This window comes from Sebastes fasciatus, chromosome 6 (assembly GCF_043250625.1).
Source record: "Sebastes fasciatus isolate fSebFas1 chromosome 6, fSebFas1.pri, whole genome shotgun sequence".
In the NCBI taxonomy this organism is placed as follows: Eukaryota; Metazoa; Chordata; class Actinopteri; order Perciformes; family Sebastidae; genus Sebastes; species Sebastes fasciatus.
Window position 1 is genome coordinate 1,010,552 of NC_133800.1, and position 21,190 is coordinate 1,031,741.

At 40.7% G+C, this 21,190-nt stretch overlaps 1 protein-coding gene and 1 long non-coding RNA gene across 4 annotated transcripts in view; both read left to right on the forward strand.

The window, feature by feature from the left end:
* Nucleotides 1-7,132: 7,132 nt before the first annotated feature.
* tacr1a (tachykinin receptor 1a) overlaps nt 7,133-21,190 on the forward strand; it is a 66,342-nt gene continuing 52,284 nt past the window's right edge. The window contains exon 1 of the mRNA XM_074637053.1: nt 7,133-7,870. Within this exon, the coding sequence (XP_074493154.1) occupies nt 7,467-7,870 (404 nt within the window). The 5' untranslated portion in view covers nt 7,133-7,466. The remainder of the gene's footprint in view (nt 7,871-21,190) is intronic.
* LOC141768741 (uncharacterized) lies at nt 14,363-15,291 on the forward strand. Of its 3 annotated transcripts, XR_012594202.1 has the most exons (4): nt 14,363-14,607; nt 14,664-14,824; nt 14,973-15,016; nt 15,233-15,291. It is a non-coding gene; the product is annotated as an uncharacterized LOC141768741 (long non-coding RNA). The 3 variants fall into 3 exon arrangements; XR_012594200.1 differs by having other exon boundaries at nt 14,363-14,824; XR_012594201.1 differs by having other exon boundaries at nt 14,363-14,924; nt 14,981-15,024; nt 15,233-15,276.

A 21,190-nucleotide genomic window follows, 5' to 3' on the forward strand; every position in this document is an offset into this window, starting at 1 on the left:
ATGTATATATGTCTATGTATATATGTCTACGTATATATGTCTACGTATATATGTCTACGTATATATGTCTGTGTTTATATGTCTATGTATATGTCTACTCTATGTTTATGTATATATGTCTATGTATAAACTGTATGTCTATGTATATATGTCTATGTATATGTCTACTCTATGTATATATGTCTATGTATATATGTCTACGCATATATGTCTACGCATATATGTCTACGTATATATGTCTACGTATATATATGTCTACGCATATATTTCTACGTATATATGTCTATGTATATATGTCTATGTATATGTCTACTCTATGTTTATATGTTTATGTATATATGTCTATGTATATATGTTTATGTATATATGTTTATGTATATGTGTCTATGTATATATGTCTTTGTATATATGTTTATGTTAATATGTCTATGTATATATGTCTATGTACTGTATATATGTTTATGTATATATGTCTATGTATATATGTCTATGTATATATGTCTATGTATATATGTTTATGTATATATGTCTATGTATAAACTGTATGTCTATGTATATATGTCTATGTATATATGTCTATGTTCACACTGACTGTGTTGGTCTCTCTACCAGGATGGACCATGGAGACTGAGGGATGGGCGTCTCTCACCTTCGCTACGAGGAGGAGGAGGGTGAGTGTGTGTGATGGAGTGGCCCTCTGCTAACAGAAACAGGAAATGAACGTCGCTGCATCCCACTAACTTCTAGTTTGTGATTTGTTGGAGGACTTGGTGGGTGAGAGCTGTTAATGGACTGCAGACAAGGAGTGAACATTGACAGGAGATTGTTTGTGCACTTTTCTATGAATCTGCTGCATGTTGGAGTGATTCTGTGTCTTCACACTGAGCAGCAGCTCCTCTTCTTTTTACAAACATCCAATATTGGTTTGCGTCTCCCCGTGGTTTAGTTATTCTTCGTGGAGTTTAGTGTGCAATTAGTTTTTTAAGCGACACCTTAATTGCCAGCAGATGATCAAACTCACATCATCCAGGTTTTTGTTGCAGAACAGAACAGGGATTATAGGAGGCACAGGAAGCTACGCACTGATGTATGGGGCTGCGTAGCTGCACACCGGTCAGGGTGCCCGTTCTGACCCGTGTCCACCGCCAAAAGCGCCTGCAATGGGCACGGGAGCAATGGAAGAAGGTGGTCCGGTCTGACGAATCACGTTTTCTTTTACATTATGTGGATGGCAACGAGTTGGAGGTGTTGACTCTGCCTCCGAATTCTCCAGATCTCAGTCCGATGGAGCATCTGTGGGATGTGCTGGACAAACAAGTCCGATCCACGGAGGCCCCACCTCGCACCTTCCAGGACTTAAAGGGTCTGCTACTGACGGCTTGGTGCCAGATACCACAGCAGACCTTCAGAGGTCTAGTGGAGTCCATGCCTCCACGGGTCAGGGCTGTTTTGGCGGCAAAAGGGGGACCTACTCAATATTAGGCAGGTGGTCATAATGTTATGGCTGATCGGTGTATAGTCTAGTCTAGTATAGTATAGTAAAGCCTGTCAGCTTCTTCTTGGTCAGATGTGTCCTGTTTGTCTTCACTATCAAACAAAGGCAACAATAACCACCCTCCCCCCAGTAAAAGCTCACATGTATCTGTAGAAAGTTGCTGTTGGTCTGTTGTATGTAGTTTTAAGTAAAATGTCTCAACAGCTGTTGGATCAACTGCCATGACATTCACGTTCCTTCATGATAAACTTTGGTGATCCTCTAACTCTTCATGTAGCGGCGCCGTCATCAGGTCAAAATTTAAATTAGTCCAATACTTTGGTTTCTGTATACCTGTAAAACTAACGGCTTTCCCATCAGCCTCAGCGGTACTTTGTGTTTAGCGCTGATTAGAAGTGTTAGCATGCTAACAAGCTAAATCCAGATGGTAAACATCAGCATGTTAGCATTGTCACTGTAGGAATATTAGCAGGAAGACGTTAGCATGAAGATGCTAGTATTTAGCGCAAAGTGCCACTGTTCCTCCGTAGAGCGACACAGATCCGTTAGATTGGCTGGCTAGTCTTGTTTGGCCAGCAGGCTACTTAATTTAAATCAAAGTGACAACATACTAACAGTATATAAGAGTTCAAACTGCATGTCTTTGGGATACAGGGGCACGATGCTGCTTTATTGGCCTTGGACTACGGTGACCAGACGTCCCGGTTTGTCCGGGACTGTCCCGGTTCCAAGCTGATGTGTCCTGAGTCCCGACAAATATCTGTAAAACACTCAAATGTCCCGGTTTTCAACACAATTAAAATGATAACAATGTTATACTTACATAAACCTTTTTCATGTTCCACTTATTAATTAATTTGTGCGTACGAGATAAGTGTGTCTATAGAGAGCCAGCACAGCGCACCGCTGCAGTCTCGAGAGTGATGTTGCGCGCTGTCAAGCCACAATTACGTACGGACAAAACAGAAATCCGCTGGTTACATTTAGTGTAGTTTTGAACCATATTGCTCCACATTTAAATTCTAATAGCCTACAGGTAGATGTGTGGCTGTGGTGAGCAACATGATGTGACAGAGATGGTTCGGGTAAAAAACTAAAGTTGAAGAAAAATTTCCGTAGTCCCAGACAACAATACGTGTCCTCTGAGGAAAACTCTCTACAGGACTCCCAAACTGTCAGTGTGTCATGAGGGGATAGTCCTGTGATTAAAGGAGGAGAAAGTAGTGAATGTGATAAGTCATGATGTCACAGCCTCTAATGCCTCTAAAGACATCTAGACACATACAGAAAGTTTATATTCAATTTTATACAATTACACATAAACATCTATGTTCATTTAGGCTACTACAGCCTAACTGAATTATGAGTTAGAGTCAGTGTGCTGTGCTATCAGATGTTGACTCTAATCTGTGAACCAATGTCTCATGGTGCAATGATGGTATAGATTTTGATCTGTAATAAGGGCTATAAATCCTATCATTACAGAAAGTTGGGTGCTCACCCTGGGGACCATGAATTCACGTTCATGGACTTTGTCACAGGTTTTGTCAATTTTTACTTGATAACACTAGAAAAAAAAAGAAGAAAATCATGTGAAATTTTACAGCAACCTGGCCCAGAGTTGTCCCTCTGATTGGACAGACAGATGGAAAAATGGACTGACCGACTGCATATCTGCCATTTTGGTCACAGTGCTCATACATAGCATTGCTTCCTCTTTTACCAGTGAGCCTTCGTCAAGATGGAAACCCACAAAAGGATCCTACAAGAGGTTCATGAGGTTCTGGGTACTCCGCCATTAACGCAGAACAAGCCGGCATGAAAGCAATACCCTGCAGTGAGATGATGTAAAGCTGTGAAGAGGGAGGCAGAAAAGAGTGGAGTGTCAAAGACGCGAATTGCATGATTTTCTGTGCTCTGTGAGTTTGAGGTCGTAAATTATGGCCTCAGTGCATGACAAAGACTCTCTGTCTGTTCTTTTTCCAATATTATTCCAATAGAGCGCTGCAGTGTGTCTCACTCTCTACTGTCTGCAGTGTTTCCAGCTAGGACTTCTCCTACTGGATGCTATTTCTTAGTTGTTGTGGCTTTAACTAACTAACATGGTAATGTTCATGCATTCATTCACGAGAATATTATTGTGGTAATCAGCAGCTCTCCTGCCTGGCTAAGATTAGTGATGAGAAGTGCTTTAAATAGCGTCTGTTCACATCTGGAAGACACAGGATGTTAAGGGAATCCTATTGTTTCATTTCTAAAGCAGTCTTGATGCGTTACAGTGAATCAAACATGCAATGTTCAGGAATATTTCCTGCATGGGGTCATGTGTGACGGGACAATTTCCCACATCAAGCACATTTCATGGAAAACGCCGGTATGGCTGTGTGTGTTGTGAATGAAAGCAGTAATACTGCTGGTTGTTACATACCTATTTAGTCTAGGGTTAGAACATAAGCCGGTGTAATCGGACGTTAAACTGCTATTTATTAAAGGCCACAGGAAAAAAACATCTCAATTGCAACACAAATATATAAACCATAAATAAATCATCGGTGGAAACGTCCCCGACTGGTGCCGAACCAGCAACAAACCAAACAATCTCCTCTGACTTAAATTCACAGCTTTTAACTGGTCAAAAAAAACAAATGTATATAAAAGACAAAACAAACACCTGCCTACTTATTAATGAAAGAAACAACGATAATGAACGATGAAAGAAATCCCACAACAGAAAACACAAGCCCCAAAACAAACTAATCCCTGCCCGATCCCCAGACCAGCAGACTAGTACCTGCTAACTGTGGAAATACAGAAACATCACATAATAATGTGAGTACACAGAAATCAAGCTAACATTAACAGTTTCTCTGTCTAGGAGGCACAGTGGTGAACTGCTCAACAGTCACCGCCACGTCAGTTGTGAATCACAGACGTCCATTTCAAAACTCTGTCACAGGATTGGTGGACTGGGCTGGCGTTGTTAGGGCGGGGGTTAAATCATGGATGTATTAAGAGAACTGGATCCAGCGTTGGAGGCGGGGCCCCGTTCATTCCTATGAGAGTTTCTCAGTGGAGCATGAAGCCTAAATGGCTCAACTTCCGCCTGGAAAAGTAACCGGATCTTGGTCACATGGAACATGCGCAGTAGCGTCCGCTCGGTCACATGACTTGGTCACGGGGTCCCAACGTCACACTCTCCCATGGCTTGCGCTCCAGCCTCGGTCTGGGTCATAACTCTGGATTCAGCTGTTAGTGCGTTTTATAACTTTAAAAACTTAATAAATGATCCTCTGAGTTACAGACGTCTCTTTCCCAATGGAAGTCTATGGGAAAAAGTATTTTTGGGCCCAATGGCATCACGCGACGGACACGGAAGTTGCAGTACCTCTGTTTGGCCACTACGAAAGTCAGGATTGACGGCCGGCGCTCTTCCTGGGGGGTTGGGTTAAATGGCCTGGGAGCAACCGTCCAATGCAGACAGATGAACCTCCAGCAGTACGGAGGCTGCAGCGTCTGTTAAAATGGGAGCAGAAGAAACCAGTGCACTCCATGGCAGCGCCGTAACACAGGGACAAGCACGTAAATGCCGTCTGACGCTTTCACGTGGAGCAAACAAACCAATCACAAGACTCCGTGACTCTGTGTGTTTCTGATTCAAGTAGTTCACAAAAAACATGACTAGTCTCAAAAAAACACAACTTGTTTAATATTAAATACTTTACAAGAACATTGGCAGCGGACAAAAACGCTCCTCGCCCGCCATGTTCCTGTAAATAATAAGAGAAGTCTTCCACCGCATTAACATACATCCAGCCTTGCCCCCGTGTTGCATTAGCACTAGCTGCTGGACCGTCCCTGTCCCATCTCTTCCGGCTTTGCCATGGCATGTGTGAAAAGGCGCAAGACGTAAATCTGAATGCTCACAGTAACAATGCTAACATGCTGATGTTTAGCTGGTATAATGTTTCCTTAAGTTAGCGCATTAGCATGCTAATATTTGCTAATTAGCACTAAACACAAAGTCCAGCTGAGGCTGATGGGAATGTCAGACTTTTATAAACCGAAGCATTGGACAAATTGAATGACGCTGAATTAAAACTCAGAGGATCAGCAACAGTTACCAGCCCACTCTTATTCTTCAAACGTGAAGTCACTTTTCACTGTACAGATGTCGTCAGTTTAAGCCCAACCATGTTTTTCCTAAACCTAACCAAGTGGTTTTGTTGACTGAATCTAAGCAAGAGATTTTGTTTAATTCACAACATTAATTACGTGTTTACACCGAAGAGTCTGACAAAGTGTCAGTAGCCTATGTGATGAGTTGGGATGACAACGTGTTGCAATTACAGTTCATCCTCAGGGGGACTTGAATGTCTGCACCAAATTTCATGATCATCAATTTGTTTTAAAGACATGTCAACCTCATGGCGGCGCTAGAGGAAAACTCAGGGGATCAATCCATGTAGTAGATGTTTCACTGGATAAGTGAAAGGTTGGATGACCTGGTGACACAAGGGGAAAAGTCAGGAGATCACCACATGAGGATTCATCCTCTGGGACCATGAATGTCTGTAAAACATTTTATGTCAGTCCATGTCGGTGTGGACCAGGACCATCAGACTGATGTCACCATCCACAGAGCCATGCCGCTATGGCTTACATTAAAACAGTAGGTTTAAATATTAATATATCACACAGATATATGCATACACCTGTCAGATTCACAGCACCTGTGGCTCCTCTACTACTCAATCACACAGGGAGAGGCTGTGAGTAAAGGTTCATTCAACTTTTCACTCTCCAGTCTGGAAGCAGCCCTTAATGAGCTCATTCACCCTCTCACAGCGCTCCTCTGGGGGACATGACATGAAGAACGGAGACAGGAACACGGCTCTGATCAAATATATAAAGCTCAGTGAAGGAGTGTTCTCTCCTCAAGAAAATATCCTGGACTGTTGTAGCGGTTATCAGTAAAAATCTATATTATATTATTAAGCGTGTCTTTACATTATGTTTTTTTTCTCGAGAGTCAAGTCATTAATTATTACAGAAGAGAGTGGTATAACAACACAGGACATGTGTAAAGAAGCTTTCTGAAACATGTTCCACTCTTTGTCATCAGTATGATCACATCCTATAAAACAGCTGATCTCCAGATAACCAGTCCAGACTGGGAGTCCAGCAGAGGGGGCAGTGAGTGGGAGGACCTCACCTTCTCACGCACCCCATTCAGGAAAAAATGGATTTCTTAAATTGTATATTTAGATTAAATCTATTCAAGATGGATGTCATCAATGATGCCGCTACACAACTACAAGCATTATTATTGATGTTATTAGCATATTATTACTCATGTGCCTGAATCCATTCATTCATCCTCCCGCTGTTTGTTATTGCCAACAACGGAATTATGAGCCAATTTAATCAGATGAGAGGTATTTAGGCATGATAACCCTGTTAGCTGGGCCGCGCGCTCTGAGTCTGATGGAATAAATAACAGAATCATAATTCCAGAGACTCACTGCCTGTTGGACGGACGGGTACGCGGCGGCGGCGGCGGCTTGGCGGCTCGGCGGCTCGGCGGCTCACTACATAAAGCTGGTGAGCAGCAGAGACGCAGCAGAGAGCTCAGAGCGGCTGAGGGAGAAGGACGGAGCGCTGGTTTGTCTCACCAGTCTGGGAACACACACTTGTTCTGGTACTGCAATGCGCGTAAAGGGCGCGTTTTTACGCACAGCGAAAAGTGTTAGAGTAAGCTAATAGATAGTAATAGATAGTTATGGTAAAGAGTCTATGAATAATACTGAATGTATTATTTAGTCTGTCAGTGAGCATTCCTACAGAGCGCGCGGCGGTCCAGCTTTCCTCAAACTTTCTATCGTTCGCTTTGCGTTTGGCACCGGCGTCTTTCACTGGAATGTTCTGGGTTTATAGGCGGTGGTTTGAGTGACTTTAGGTCTTAAACTGCAAAATGGATCCTTTATTCAATTTCACCGATGCGTCAAATTGGACCAGCGGCTCCAACGACACCAGTAACGGGACCGCGTACTGGAACCAGTTCGTGCAGCCGGTCTGGAGGATCGTGCTCTGGGCCATAGCGTACAGCTGTATAGTCATCGTGTCCGTGGTAGGAAACCTGACAGTGATCTGGATTATTATGGCGCATAAACGCATGAGGACCGTCACCAACTACTTCCTGCTCAACCTGGCGTTCGCCGAAGCCTCCATGTCCGCCTTCAACACGGTCATCAACTTCACCTACGCCGTGCACAACGAGTGGTACTTCGGTCTGGTCTACTGCCGCTTCCACAACTTCTTTCCCATCGCGGCTGTCTTCGCCAGCATCTACTCGATGACTGCCATCGCCCTGGACAGGTGAGCTCATGTCTTTCTCTAAAGTGCACAATTAAACCACCATCAAGTCATCACCCATCAAAATGATTCACCATTAAACAATGACACTAACAACAGTGTGTTGATACTATATGGATCATTGTCTTTGGAGCATCTTTTATGTATTTATCATAAACCAAGATCCCATTACAAGAACAATGAGAGCACTTCTTCATTGTGCTACATACAGTATATATACAGTTTATAATGTGTCTCAGAAATCCTGCTTCAATAGGCTTTAATAGTGTTCTCATCCACATCACACTGTTTGTCCTTTCTTGCAACACAACTGGGAAAGAATCTTTTTGCATGTCTGATCCGGATGAACTGCAGACCAGGCTGTGACTGGTATAAGCCGTATAATTACAGAATGTACCCTTCCCTCACCTGGCACTAGTCTTATAGAGCTCATCAAGGAATGAAGAGAGACGCTCAATGTTTCACCTCCCAATAAGAGTTGATGCATTTTTTAAGGTTCTTCTTCGGTGTAGAAGAGTGAAGCAAACGGCTCTCTACTTTACAGTTATTGTGTGTTATGTTTGGTTTTGAATTGATACAATAGTATGTACTAATACACAGAGCTGTGGTGGTGGTTGAGTTTGAGTCAGAGAACAGTTGATGGATTTTGAAAGATGTCTTCATTGAAAACAATGAAACGTGATCCACAGTTTAGTCTGTGTGACTGTGTGGAGAGTTTTTTGTTCCTATTATTTAAATACTGTAATGTGGAGCTTTCTTTTCTCCATCAGAGGACTTGTTTTATGTTGAAGGACGCTCTATGGAGCTCAGGGAGTGGAACGACACAGTCGTGGTTGGTTTGTTGCTCTCTGGATCAAGTCCGAGTAGAAATAAAGCCTCTGCTAAAGGCGGCCAGTAATCGTACCAGCTGTAGGCTGTGTTTTATCTGCTCATGTCAGTCACTGTGGTGACTGCTGACACTATATTTGGGGTTTGGGAGACTTCTCTTCCTCTCAGTGAACATCGGTGTGTGAAAGAACCATATTCATCACTGCTGACAGCTTCTCATGACAATGAGATTGGATGGAAATTAGATGCATAAAACGCTGCTGTGTGCCTGAGTATGGCTGTCTGTGTGTGTGGGGGGGGGGGGGGGGGGGGGGGGGGGGACGGACTCTGCAGGATCTGATCGGGGGGGACGGGGGAACCGGGCTGCAGCTGATACGTCTCTTTTTATCCGTCACTCCTGTGGTGTTCTTGCACTACATTACCCAGAGATCACCAGTACAGCTGAGACCCAGCGTAATAGAGAAATTCAGGCAGAGATGAGGACTCCTGTTTATTACCTGGACTCAAGTTGCACACACAGTGACTTGAGACTTGACTTGGACTCTATCTCAAAGACTTGAGACTTGACTTGGACTCTATCTCAAAGACTTGAGACTTGACCTGGACTCTGACATGTAAGCATGTCTGCATCCAGGCTCATTCAGCCCCCTTGAACTAAGATTTTCTACTTTAGCTCCTATGGATTTTCTAAAAGTTGCTTTATGGCTTCATTAATTAAGATGATTATATCCTTCAGTATTTCAGTGATTATCGGCCTCACCACAACTTAGCCTCTGGAGGCTGTGGCCAGTATTTCTGTGGATATCCGTTTACCCAATTGTTTAGTTGAGAGACGACGTCTAGGACCAGACTGTTTCACCAGCAGCCAATTTAACAGCTCATATTAAACCAATAAAAAGCTAAATCATCATCAGATGAGAGAAATGGGGGGGGGTCCCAGATTACTTTTCTGCCAATGCGTTCCGCCTCTTTTGCTCTCCACACAGACTGTTTACCTGCGTGTGACCAAAGCCTGCTCAAACGTGATTGGTCAATATCGAATTTCAAGAAAATTGGCAAAAAATGCTAAAGAGCATGTGTTTCCATCCACTACCATTGTGCAATCATTAGTTGATTGATCGAGATAAGCAGTAGGTGGCGCCAATTCTCCAGTTGGAAAACAATGCAGAAGAAGAGGGCATAATAAGATGTTTCCATCGCACTTTGTCCCATTTAGCTTCTATCAATACAACAGCTCGTCGGTCCCGTGATCCCCGTGAGTCGCTAGTATCCCTAAGTAAGTGGTTGTGTTCCCTAAACCTAACTTCCTGTGAAAACAGAAGTTTATTTTGAAAGGATACTATACATGTAACGAGTAAAAAGTAAAGCAAGAGAGGTACGTAGAGCGTCGGCCTCTGATGCTGAGGGGCATCTGTTGACAGATTGTCGGTGTCTGACTGATGGTGTATATAAACTGGGAAAGAAAAGCTCGGAAACTTGTGTTTGGTCGATTATTTCTCTGTTGTTACAATGCTAATTGGCATTGTATTTTACATCGTTGGAAAGCCTGTTTATTTACCTTCACAATGATGTCCAACTTGTAAGGATCATGCATTTGTGGGATGAGCAGCCCAGCTGATTATGTGGGGAGTGCCCAAGAAAAATTTGCCAAAATGCTCTGTCAATGGTAAACATTGACTCCTGAGCTACTACAGTCCATGCTGCCCCTCACACAGCTGAAGAGCTACAGTAACAAATGAAGGCTGATTGACTGAGAGTGGAGCGTTCTGGATCTTTTCTACTCACCTGTAGTTGAAGCACACAGCCAGCTTGTTCCAGACTGACCAGGTCATGGCTGCACAGCATACCAATGAATCCTCTCCAGCTCTCTCACCTCCCTCCTCCAATTCCCACTTCCTCCACTCCCTCCTCCATCTTTTGTCCCCAGAGGGATCATCATGGGAAGTTATTCTGCCCACCCTTCTCTTTCTGCTTCTCTGTGCATAAAAAGTGGGAACAATGTGTTTTTGCTCCTCAAAAGGACGACTGTATGTGACACGACTAGAAACAGGAAATAGACAGAGATAGATGTAACAAAGAAGACAATGTCGATGGTATATGAATTTCCCTCTACTCTGTCTGGCTTCCATTTTCAAGTCATCCATTTTGGATTTCTCCTGTGAGTGAAATTTTGCTTTGTAGCTTTCAGGTTGTTCTCATTTAACCCTGACTTAAAGCTGCAGTAGGTAGAAATATGATTAAAAGATGTGATTTTTGTAAAACGGTCACTTTATCCTGACAGTAGTGCATGAGACAGGTAATCCCCAAAAAATATGTTCCTCTGTGTCCTCCGTTGTCTTCCGGTGTCCTCTGGTGTCCTCCCGTGTCCTCCGGTGCTCTAATGGCATCTGCAAGATTTCACAGACCGGAGGAAAACAAGCAGTAAGAACTGATCTGGAGTGTGCTGTCTCTGAGCAGCCGTAATTCACTCGTGAACTCTGATCAAATGGTCAAACTAGGCAGTGCTGATCAAATATGAATCAATATTCTGTTACTGTAATGTCTATTTCTCTCCTCAGATGTTCTCAGAATCATCTTGTAGTGTACTGTTTAGCTGTAAAATGAGAAAGTTTGTGACAAGCCATGGTTAGATCAGTTGAGGAAATACCAAGCACCGCCCACCATACCAATAGGAACGCTCTCTCTCTCTGAAATGACCTGTGATTGGTCAAAGTCTCCCGTCACAGACTAGATGTTCTAAAGCCTGAAAACAGAGCCATGAAGAGGAGCAGAAGTCTAGTTTTCTCTCAGAACGCTTGAATTACAATATGCTGAAAGGTTATTATGGGACTTTTGCCCAATGATGCCAAAAATATTCTGCCTACTGAAGCTTTAAGCCTTTCCCAAATCATAAACACATATATTTTATTTTTTATACATTTATGGATCAATGGGCCTTATTGTTTGGTTATTTGTTTATTTATGGCCGACAGTACACATTAAATTACATTGACATTTAACTCACTGTAAATGTGCCGCGGTTAGCTCTACAGCTAATTTTCACTAGACACAATTAAAAGCTGAAAAATGAATTAGCCTGATAAATAGTGAAATTACAAGTGAAATACAAGAGAGAGAAAAAAACACATTAGATGGAGATGTTGAGTCTGAAATAAGTGGGCGTGTAGTAGCCAGGCGGACCTTAAAGTCGCAATATTTATTTCCAACATGTTGACATAAAACCACCATGCTAACAGGTCTGTGAGGCCCCATAGTAGTGCTTTGAGCTGAATGCTAACACCATGCTAACAGGTCTGTGAGGCCCCATAGTAGTGCTTTGAGCTGAATGCTAACACCACCATGCTAACAGGTCTGTGAGGCCCCATAGTAGTGCTTTGAGCTGAATGCTAACACCACCATGCTAACAGGTCTGTGAGGCCCCATAGTAGTGCTTTGAGCTGAATGCTAACACCATGCTAACAGGTCTGTAAGGCCCCATAGTAGTGCTTTGAGCTGAATGCTAACACCATGCTAACAGGTCTGTGAGGCCCCATAGTAGTGCTTTGAGCTGAATGCTAACACCATGCTAACAGGTCTGTGAGGCCCCATAGTAGTGCTTTGAGCTGAATGCTAACACCACCATGCTAACAGGTCTGTGAGGCCCCATAGTAGTGCTTTGAGCTGAATGCTAACACCACCATGCTAACAGGTCTGTGAGGCCCCATAGTAGTGCTTTGAGCTGAATGCTAACACCACCATGCTAACAGGTCTGTGAGGCCCCATAGTAGTGCTTTGAGCTGAATGCTAACACCATGCTAACAGGTCTGTAAGGCCCCATAGTAGTGCTTTGAGCTGAATGCTAACACCATGCTAACAGGTCTGTGAGGCCCCATAGTAGTGCTTTGAGCTGAATGCTAACACCATGCTAACAGGTCTGTGAGGCCCCATAGTAGTGCTTTGAGCTGAATGCTAACACCATGCTAACAGGTCTGTGAGGCCCCATAGTAGTGCTTTGAGCTGAATGCTAACACCACCATGCTAACAGGTCTGTGAGGCCCCATAGTAGTGCTTTGAGCTGAATGCTAACACCATGCTAACAGGTCTGTGAGGCCCCATAGTAGTGCTTTGAGCTGAATGCTAACACCATGCTAACAGGTCTGTGAGGCCCCGTAGTAGTGCTTTGAGCTGAATGCTAACAGCAACATGCTAACAGGCTCACAACGACATTGTTAAAGTGCTGTTAGGTGATTAGTGAATATGTTAGTCTAGTCTGCCTGACTTTCATCTGACTGAGGTTAGTCAGTTAGAGTCTACGGCCCCGATCACGGCTCAGCCAGAGTTGATTGTGGTCAATCTAGACGATGCTTGTGATTCCACCTGACGCACCGCAGCGTGTTTCAGAAGCGTTTCAGAAGCGTCTCTCACTGTCTTGTGTATTGAGAAGTCCACAGCGCTGTCCGTGGTGCTGAAGTAGCAGACGGATTACAATGACTGTGAACGGTGGCGTTAGATTTGAAGTCAGGGGATCACCACAGTCAGTAGCACTCAGACGTGGGACCAGGGACAAGTAAAGCTGCCTTCACATGATCAGAGATTTGCTCTTCACTCACCACGAAGTCGGGCGCAGAGACGTGCACGTAAAATATCTCCCCGAAAAGAGAGCAAGGAACGCCATTCACTGTTCCTAGGCAACAACAACAGTTACAGCTCTTCTAATTGGTTGTGCATTTTAAAGATCAACCAAGGTCAAAGTTGAAATCATTTGAACTTTGAGAACAGTGCACCACACCAAGGGTAGCGCTCTCTGGTACTCTCAGACAGGACCGCCGTCAGGCGGAGGCAAAGGGTACAGCTGTCCCCGGGCCCAAGGCCAGGTGGTGGGGCCCATGCAAAGGTCTAAATATATTTACATGATAAATAAATATATTGGTATCATTGAAACACCTTTCAACTTATCATCTCACAGCCACCCCCCCCCCCCCCCCCCCCCCCCCCCCCACCGCTGTTATTGTGAAAATGGTTCGGTCCAAACTGGACCCGGAAAGCGGCGACGGGTCCGCACCGCCGAGAGAAGTCCAACAGGGATCCTGCCACACCAGGCGAGCAGCCGCCATTCACCCGTTGAGTTAAATCTCCCGGGCAGACTGAGCGGGTGGCCAACCGACCCCACCGGAGAAATGTAGAACTATTATCAGTTCATTATGAAACTGTAGTGGGCATAATTTACGGGAAACACTGGATCCTGATCCGTGTCCCTCGATGAGAGATGACGTTACCTCCAGAGATACTGATACTGTTTCAGTTTCCTTATGCTTGATGGCAACATGCAGTTATGTCACATGACGATGGGATACCATATATGTGTCTGTATCTCTGGTCTAATGTCCCTCCTGATGGAATACTGAACCGGTTTGGTTTATTTGCTGGTCAGCTCACTGCACACACAGCATCAAGAATTCACACTGTTCATTTCAGTGTGAGCATTTTGAAAGACTTCTATGAATCCACATCCATCAGAGTCAGTGGCACACATTTAGAGAATGTTGAACAGCTGCCTCAGAGCGATGTCACCTCTGGGTGGAGAAACAACACTCCAATCAACACTTGTCATCTCCTCTCACTGACAAATCAACTCTGATTAGAGGCTGGTAGTGCCTTGCTTAGAGCCAGGGTCAGTAATCTGGAGAAACCAGCAAGAGTACGTCACATTTAAAAAAATATCCAACCTAAAAACCAGCCCAGTGTTACCAACTCTTCTCCACTGAAAGCAGCAGCACAAGCTCCAAAAGTCCCTAAATCTAGAGAGGAAGACACCAAGTCATCAACACTGACAGTCCGTCCCTTCAGGTCTCCCTCCAAAGACACTCCCCCAACATTATCATTAGGTACGAGGACAGGTAGGTAGACAGGTAGATAGACAGCTAGGTAGGTAGGTAGACAGGTAGGTAGACAGGTAGGTACACAGGTAGGTAGAAAGGTAGATAGACAGGTAGGTAGACAGGTAGGTAGGTAGACAGGTAGACAGGTAGGTAGACAGTTGGTAGGTAAGTAGGTAGGTAGTTAGGTAGGTAGACAGGTAGGTAGGTAGGTAGGTAGGTAGACAGTTGGTAGGTAGGTAGGTAGAGATTTGGTAGACAGGTAGGTAGGTAGGTAGGTAGACGGGTAGGGAGGTAGGTAGGTAGGTAGACAGGTAGGTAGGTAGGCAGGTAGACAGGTAGGTAGGTAGGTAGGTAGGTAGACAGGTAGATAGGTAGACAGGTAGGTAGGTAGGCAGGTAGACGGGTAGGGAGGGAGGGAGGTAGGTAGGTAGGTAGGTAGGTAGACAGATAGACAGGTAGGTAGGTAGACAGGTAGGTAGGTAGGCAGGTAGACGGGTAGGTAGGTAGGTAGACAGGTAGGTAGACAGGTAGGTAGACAGGTAGGTAGACAGGTCGGTAGGTAGGTAGGTAGGTAGGTAGGTAGGTAGGTAGGTAGGTAGGTAGGTAGGTAGGTAGGTAGGTAGGTAGGTAGACGGGTAGGTAGGTAGGTAGACAGGTAGGTAGACAGGTAGATAGACAGGCAGGTAGACGGGTAGGTAGGTAGGTAGGTAGGTAGGTAGGTAGGTAGGTAGGTAGGTACAGTAGACAGGTAGGTACAGTAGACAGGTAGGTAGATGGGTAGGTAGGTAGGTAGGTAGGTAGGTAGGTAGGTAGGTAGGTAGGTAGGTAGGTAGGTAGGTAGGTAGGTAGACGGGTAGGTAGGTAGGTAGGTATGTAGGTAGGTAGGTAGGTAGGTAGACGGGTAGGTTGGTAGGTAGGTAGACAGCTAGGTAGGTAGACAGGTAGGTATACAGTTAGAGTCCTGACAGCCACAGATATCAGATTTTTTCTCTTTTTAATCAGAACATTTGATTTATTGATTGCTGTCGGGATTTAAAGAGAATTTCAACAAACATGACCAAAAGGTTTTTTAAGAAGATTACCACTTTTCTGGTGATCTTACTTTTCATCTGGTATTCTTATTTCATCTTGTCAAGTAGTTGTTTTGATTGTTAATGAAAATGAAGTGATAAGTACGGAGGCCCTGAAAGCTCAATACGCTGCTGCAACCAACAAGAAAAACATGCTTTAAAAAAAGAAGGATCAACCAAACACAGAAACACTAGCAGTGTCAGAGAAGACAACGCAATGGGGTAAAAACAACTGTTTCCAGGGATGAACACTCATCTGGGACATGTTAGTGTTGCCATGGTTGGTGACTCATAAAGTTACTCAGGTCAACTCTCCGTCAGCCATACAAAATAAGAAAACCATGCAAGATTTTTTTTTTCAACTTTCTGTTTGGAGGATTCAGATATTAATGCAGATAACCTGCATTTGGTTATGTTTTCTGTTTTAACAGTGTGTTTCTGTGTTTGGTTGTGATTTCTGTTTTAACAGTGGGTTTCTGTGTTTGGTTGTGTTTTCTGTTTTAACAGTGGGTTTCTGTGTTTGGTTGTGTTTTCTGTATTTAGTTGTGTTTTCTATTGTAACAGTGTGTTTCTGTATTTAGTTGTGTTTCTCTACTTAGTTGTGTTTCCTCTTTTAATAGTGTGTTTCTGTATTTAGTTGTGTTTTCTGTATTTAGTCGTGTTTCTGTATTTAGTTGTGTTTTCTATTGTAACAGTGTGTTTCTGTATTTAGTTGTGTTTCTCTACTTAGTTGTGTTTCCTCTTTTAATAGTGTGTTTCTGTATTTAGTTGTGTTTTCTGTATTTAGTCGTGTTTCTGTATTTAGTTGTGTTTTCTGTTGTAACAGTGTGTTTTCTGTGTTTAGTTGTGTTTTCTGTACTTAGTTGTGTTTTCTGTTTTAACAGTGTGTTTCTGTTTTAACAGTGTGTTTCTGTATTTAGTTGTGTTTCTGTGTTTAGTTGTGTTTTCTGTTTTAACAGTGTGTTTCTGTATTTAGTTGTGTTTCTACTTAGTTGTGTTTTCTGTGTTTAGTTGTGTTTTCTGTTGTAACAGTGGGTTTCTGTGTTTGGTTGTGTTTTCTGTTTTAACAGTGGGTTTCTGTGTTTGGTTGTGTTTTCTGTATTTAGTTGTGTTTTCTATTGTAACAGTGTGTTTCTGTATTTAGTTGTGTTTCTCTACTTAGTTGTGTTTCCTCTTTTAATAGTGTGTTTCTGTATTTAGTTGTGTTTTCTGTGTTTAGTTGTGTTTTCTGTTGTAACAGTGTGTTTCTGTATTTAGTTGTGTTTTCTGTATTTAGTCGTGTTTCTGTATTTAGTTGTGTTTTCTGTATTTAGTTGTGTTTCTATATTTAGTTGTGTTTTCTGTATTTAGTTGTGTTTCTGTATTTAGTTGTGTTTCTGTGTTTAGTTGTGTTTAGTTGTGTTTTCTGTTGTAACAGTGTGTTTCTGTGTTTAGTTGTGTTTCTGTATTTAGTTGTGTTTCTGTGTTTAGTTGTGTTTTCTGTTTTAATAGTGTGTTTCTGTGTTTGGTTGTGTTTTCTGTATTTAGTTGTGTTTTCTATTGTAACAGTGTGTTTCTGTATTTAGTTGTGTTTCTCTACTTAGTTGTGTTTTCTGTGTTTAGTTGTGTTTTCTGTTGTAACAGTGTGTTTCTGTATTTAATTGTGTTTTTTGTGTTTAGTTGTGTTTTCTGTTGTAACAGTGTGTTTTCTGTGTTTAGTTGTGTTTTCTGTATTTAGTTGTGTTTTCTGTTTTAACAGTGTGTTTCTGTGTTTAGTTGTGTTTTCTGTTTTAACAGTGTGTTTCTGTATTTAGTTGTGTTTCTACTTAGTTGTGTTTTCTGTGTTTAGTTGTGTTTTCTGTTGTAACATTGTGTTTTCTGTGTTTAGTTGTGTTTTCTGTTGTAACATTGTGTTTTCTGTGTTTAGTTGTGTTTTCTGTTGTAACAGTGTGTTTCTGTATTTAGTTGTGTTTTCTGTATTTAGTCGTGTTTCTGTATTTAGTTGTGTTTTCTTTATTTAGTTGTGTTTCTGTATTTAGTTGTGTTTTCTGTTTTAATAGTGTGTTTCTGTATTTAGTTGTGTTTTTGTGTTTAGTTGTGTTTTCTGTTTTAACAGTGTGTTTCTGTGTTTAGTTGTGTTTTCTGTTGTAACATTGTGTTTTCTGTGTTTAGTTGTGTTTTCTGTTGTAACAGTGTGTTTCTGTATTTAGTTGTGTTTTCTGTATTTAGTTGTGTTTCTGCATTTAGTTGTGTTTTTGTATTTAGTTGTGTTTTCTGTTGTAACAGTGTGTTTCTGTATTTAGTTGTGTTTTCTGTATTTTGTCGTGTTTCTGCATTTAGTTGTGTTTTCTGTATTTAGTTGTGTTTCTGTGTTTAGTTGTGTTTCCTCTTTTAATAGTGTGTTTCTGTGTTTAGTTGTGTTTCCTCTTTTAATAGTGTGTTTTCTGTATTTAGTTGTGTTTTCTGTATTTAGTCGTGTTTCTGTATTTAGTTGTGTTTTCTTTATTTAGTTGTGTTTCTGTATTTAGTTGTGTTTTCTGTTTTAATAGTGTGTTTCTGTATTTAGTTGTGTTTTTGTGTTTAGTTGTGTTTTCTGTTTTAACAGTGTGTTTCTGTATTTAGTTGTGTTTTCTGTATTTAGTCGTGTTTCTGTATTTAGTTGTGTTTTCAGTATTTAGTTGTGTTTCTATATTTAGTTGTGTTTTCTGTATTTAGTTGTGTTTCTGTATTTAGTTGTGTTTCTGTGTTTAGTTGTGTTTAGTTGTGTTTTCTGTTGTAACAGTGTGTTTCTGTGTTTAGTTGTGTTTCTGTATTTAGTTGTGTTTCTGTGTTTAGTTGTGTTTTCTGTTTTAATAGTGTGTTTCTGTGTTTGGTTGTGTCTTCTGTATTTAGTTGTGTTTTCTATTGTAACAGTGTGTTTCTGTATTTAGTTGTGTTTCTCTACTTAGTTGTGTTTTCTGTGTTTAGTTGTGTTTTCTGTTGTAACAGTGTGTTTCTGTATTTAGTTGTGTTTTTTGTGTTTAGTTGTGTTTTCTGTTGTAACAGTGTGTTTTCTGTGTTTAGTTGTGTTTTCTGTATTTAGTTGTGTTTTCTGTTTTAACAGTGTGTTTCTGTGTTTAGTTGTGTTTTCTGTTTTAACAGTGTGTTTCTGTATTTAGTTGTGTTTTTTGTGTTTAGTTGTGTTTTCTGTTGTAATAGTGTGTTTTCTGTGTTTAGTTGTGTTTTCTGTATTTAGTTGTGTTTTCTGTTTTAACAGTGTGTTTCTGTGTTTAGTTGTGTTTTCTGTTTTAACAGTGTGTTTCTGTATTTAGTTGTGTTTGTACTTAGTTGTGTTTTCTGTGTTTAGTTGTGTTTTCTGTTGTAACAGTGCGTTTCTGTATTTAGTTGTGTTTTCTGTGTTTAGTTGTGTTTTCTGTTGTAACATTGTGTTTTCTGTGTTTAGTTGTGTTTTCTGTTGTAACAGTGTGTTTCTGTATTTAGTTGTGTTTTCTGTATTTAGTCGTGTTTCTGTATTTAGTTGTGTTTTCTTTATTTAGTTGTGTTTCTGTATTTAGTTGTGTTTTCTGTTTTAATAGTGTGTTTCTGTATTTAGTTGTGTTTTTGTGTTTAGTTGTGTTTTCTGTTTTAATAGTGTGTTTTCTGTATTTAGTTGTGTTTTCTGTTGTAACAGTGTGTTTCTGTATTTAGTTGTGTTTTCTGTATTTAGTTGTGTTTCTGTATTTAGTTGTGTTTCTGTGTTTAGTTGTGTTTAGTTGTGTTTTCTGTTGTAACAGTGTGTTTCTGTGTTTAGTTGTGTTTCTGTATTTAGTTGTGTTTCTGTGTTTAGTTGTGTTTTCTGTTTTAATAGTGTGTTTCTGTGTTTGGTTGTGTTTTCTGTATTTAGTTGTGTTTTCTATTGTAACAGTGTGTTTCTGTATTTAGTTGTGTTTCTCTACTTAGTTGTGTTTTCTGTGTTTAGTTGTGTTTTCTGTTGTAACAGTGTGTTTCTGTATTTAATTGTGTTTTTTTGTGTTTAGTTGTGTTTTCTGTTGTAACAGTGTGTTTTCTGTGTTTAGTTGTGTTTTCTGTATTTAGTTGTGTTTTCTGTTTTAACAGTGTGTTTCTGTGTTTAGTTGTGTTTTCTGTTTTAACAGTGTGTTTCTGTATTTAGTTGTGTTTCTACTTAGTTGTGTTTTCTGTGTTTAGTTGTGTTTTCTGTTGTAACATTGTGTTTTCTGTGTTTAGTTGTGTTTTCTGTTGTAACATTGTGTTTTCTGTGTTTAGTTGTGTTTTCTGTTGTAACAGTGTGTTTCTGTATTTAGTTGTGTTTTCTGTATTTAGTCGTGTTTCTGTATTTAGTTGTGTTTTCTTTATTTAGTTGTGTTTCTGTATTTAGTTGTGTTTTCTGTTTTAATAGTGTGTTTCTGTATTTAGTTGTGTTTTTGTGTTTAGTTGTGTTTTCTGTTTTAACAGTGTGTTTCTGTGTTTAGTTGTGTTTTCTGTTGTAACATTGTGTTTTCTGTGTTTAGTTGTGTTTTCTGTTGTAACAGTGTGTTTCTGTATTTAGTTGTGTTTTCTGTATTTAGTTGTGTTTCTGCATTTAGTTGTGTTTTTGTATTTAGTTGTGTTTTCTGTTGTAACAGTGTGTTTCTGTATTTAGTTGTGTTTTCTGTATTTTGTCGTGTTTCTGCATTTAGTTGTGTTTTCTGTATTTAGTTGTGTTTCTGTGTTTAGTTGTGTTTCCTCTTTTAATAGTGTGTTTCTGTGTTTAGTTGTGTTTCCTCTTTTAATAGTGTGTTTTCTGTATTTAGTTGTGTTTTCTGTATTTAGTCGTGTTTCTGTATTTAGTTGTGTTTTCTTTATTTAGTTGTGTTTCTGTATTTAGTTGTGTTTTCTGTTTTAATAGTGTGTTTCTGTATTTAGTTGTGTTTTTGTGTTTAGTTGTGTTTTCTGTTTTAACAGTGTGTTTCTGTATTTAGTTGTGTTTTCTGTATTTAGTCGTGTTTCTGTATTTAGTTGTGTTTTCAGTATTTAGTTGTGTTTCTATATTTAGTTGTGTTTTCTGTATTTAGTTGTGTTTCTGTATTTAGTTGTGTTTCTGTGTTTAGTTGTGTTTAGTTGTGTTTTCTGTTGTAACAGTGTGTTTCTGTGTTTAGTTGTGTTTCTGTATTTAGTTGTGTTTCTGTGTTTAGTTGTGTTTTCTGTTTTAATAGTGTGTTTCTGTGTTTGGTTGTGTCTTCTGTATTTAGTTGTGTTTTCTATTGTAACAGTGTGTTTCTGTATTTAGTTGTGTTTCTCTACTTAGTTGTGTTTTCTGTGTTTAGTTGTGTTTTCTGTTGTAACAGTGTGTTTCTGTATTTAGTTGTGTTTTTTGTGTTTAGTTGTGTTTTCTGTTGTAACAGTGTGTTTTCTGTGTTTAGTTGTGTTTTCTGTATTTAGTTGTGTTTTCTGTTTTAAACAGTGTGTTTCTGTGTTTAGTTGTGTTTTCTGTTTTAACAGTGTGTTTCTGTATTTAGTTGTGTTTTTTGTGTTTAGTTGTGTTTTCTGTTGTAATAGTGTGTTTTCTGTGTTTAGTTGTGTTTTCTGTATTTAGTTGTGTTTTCTGTTTT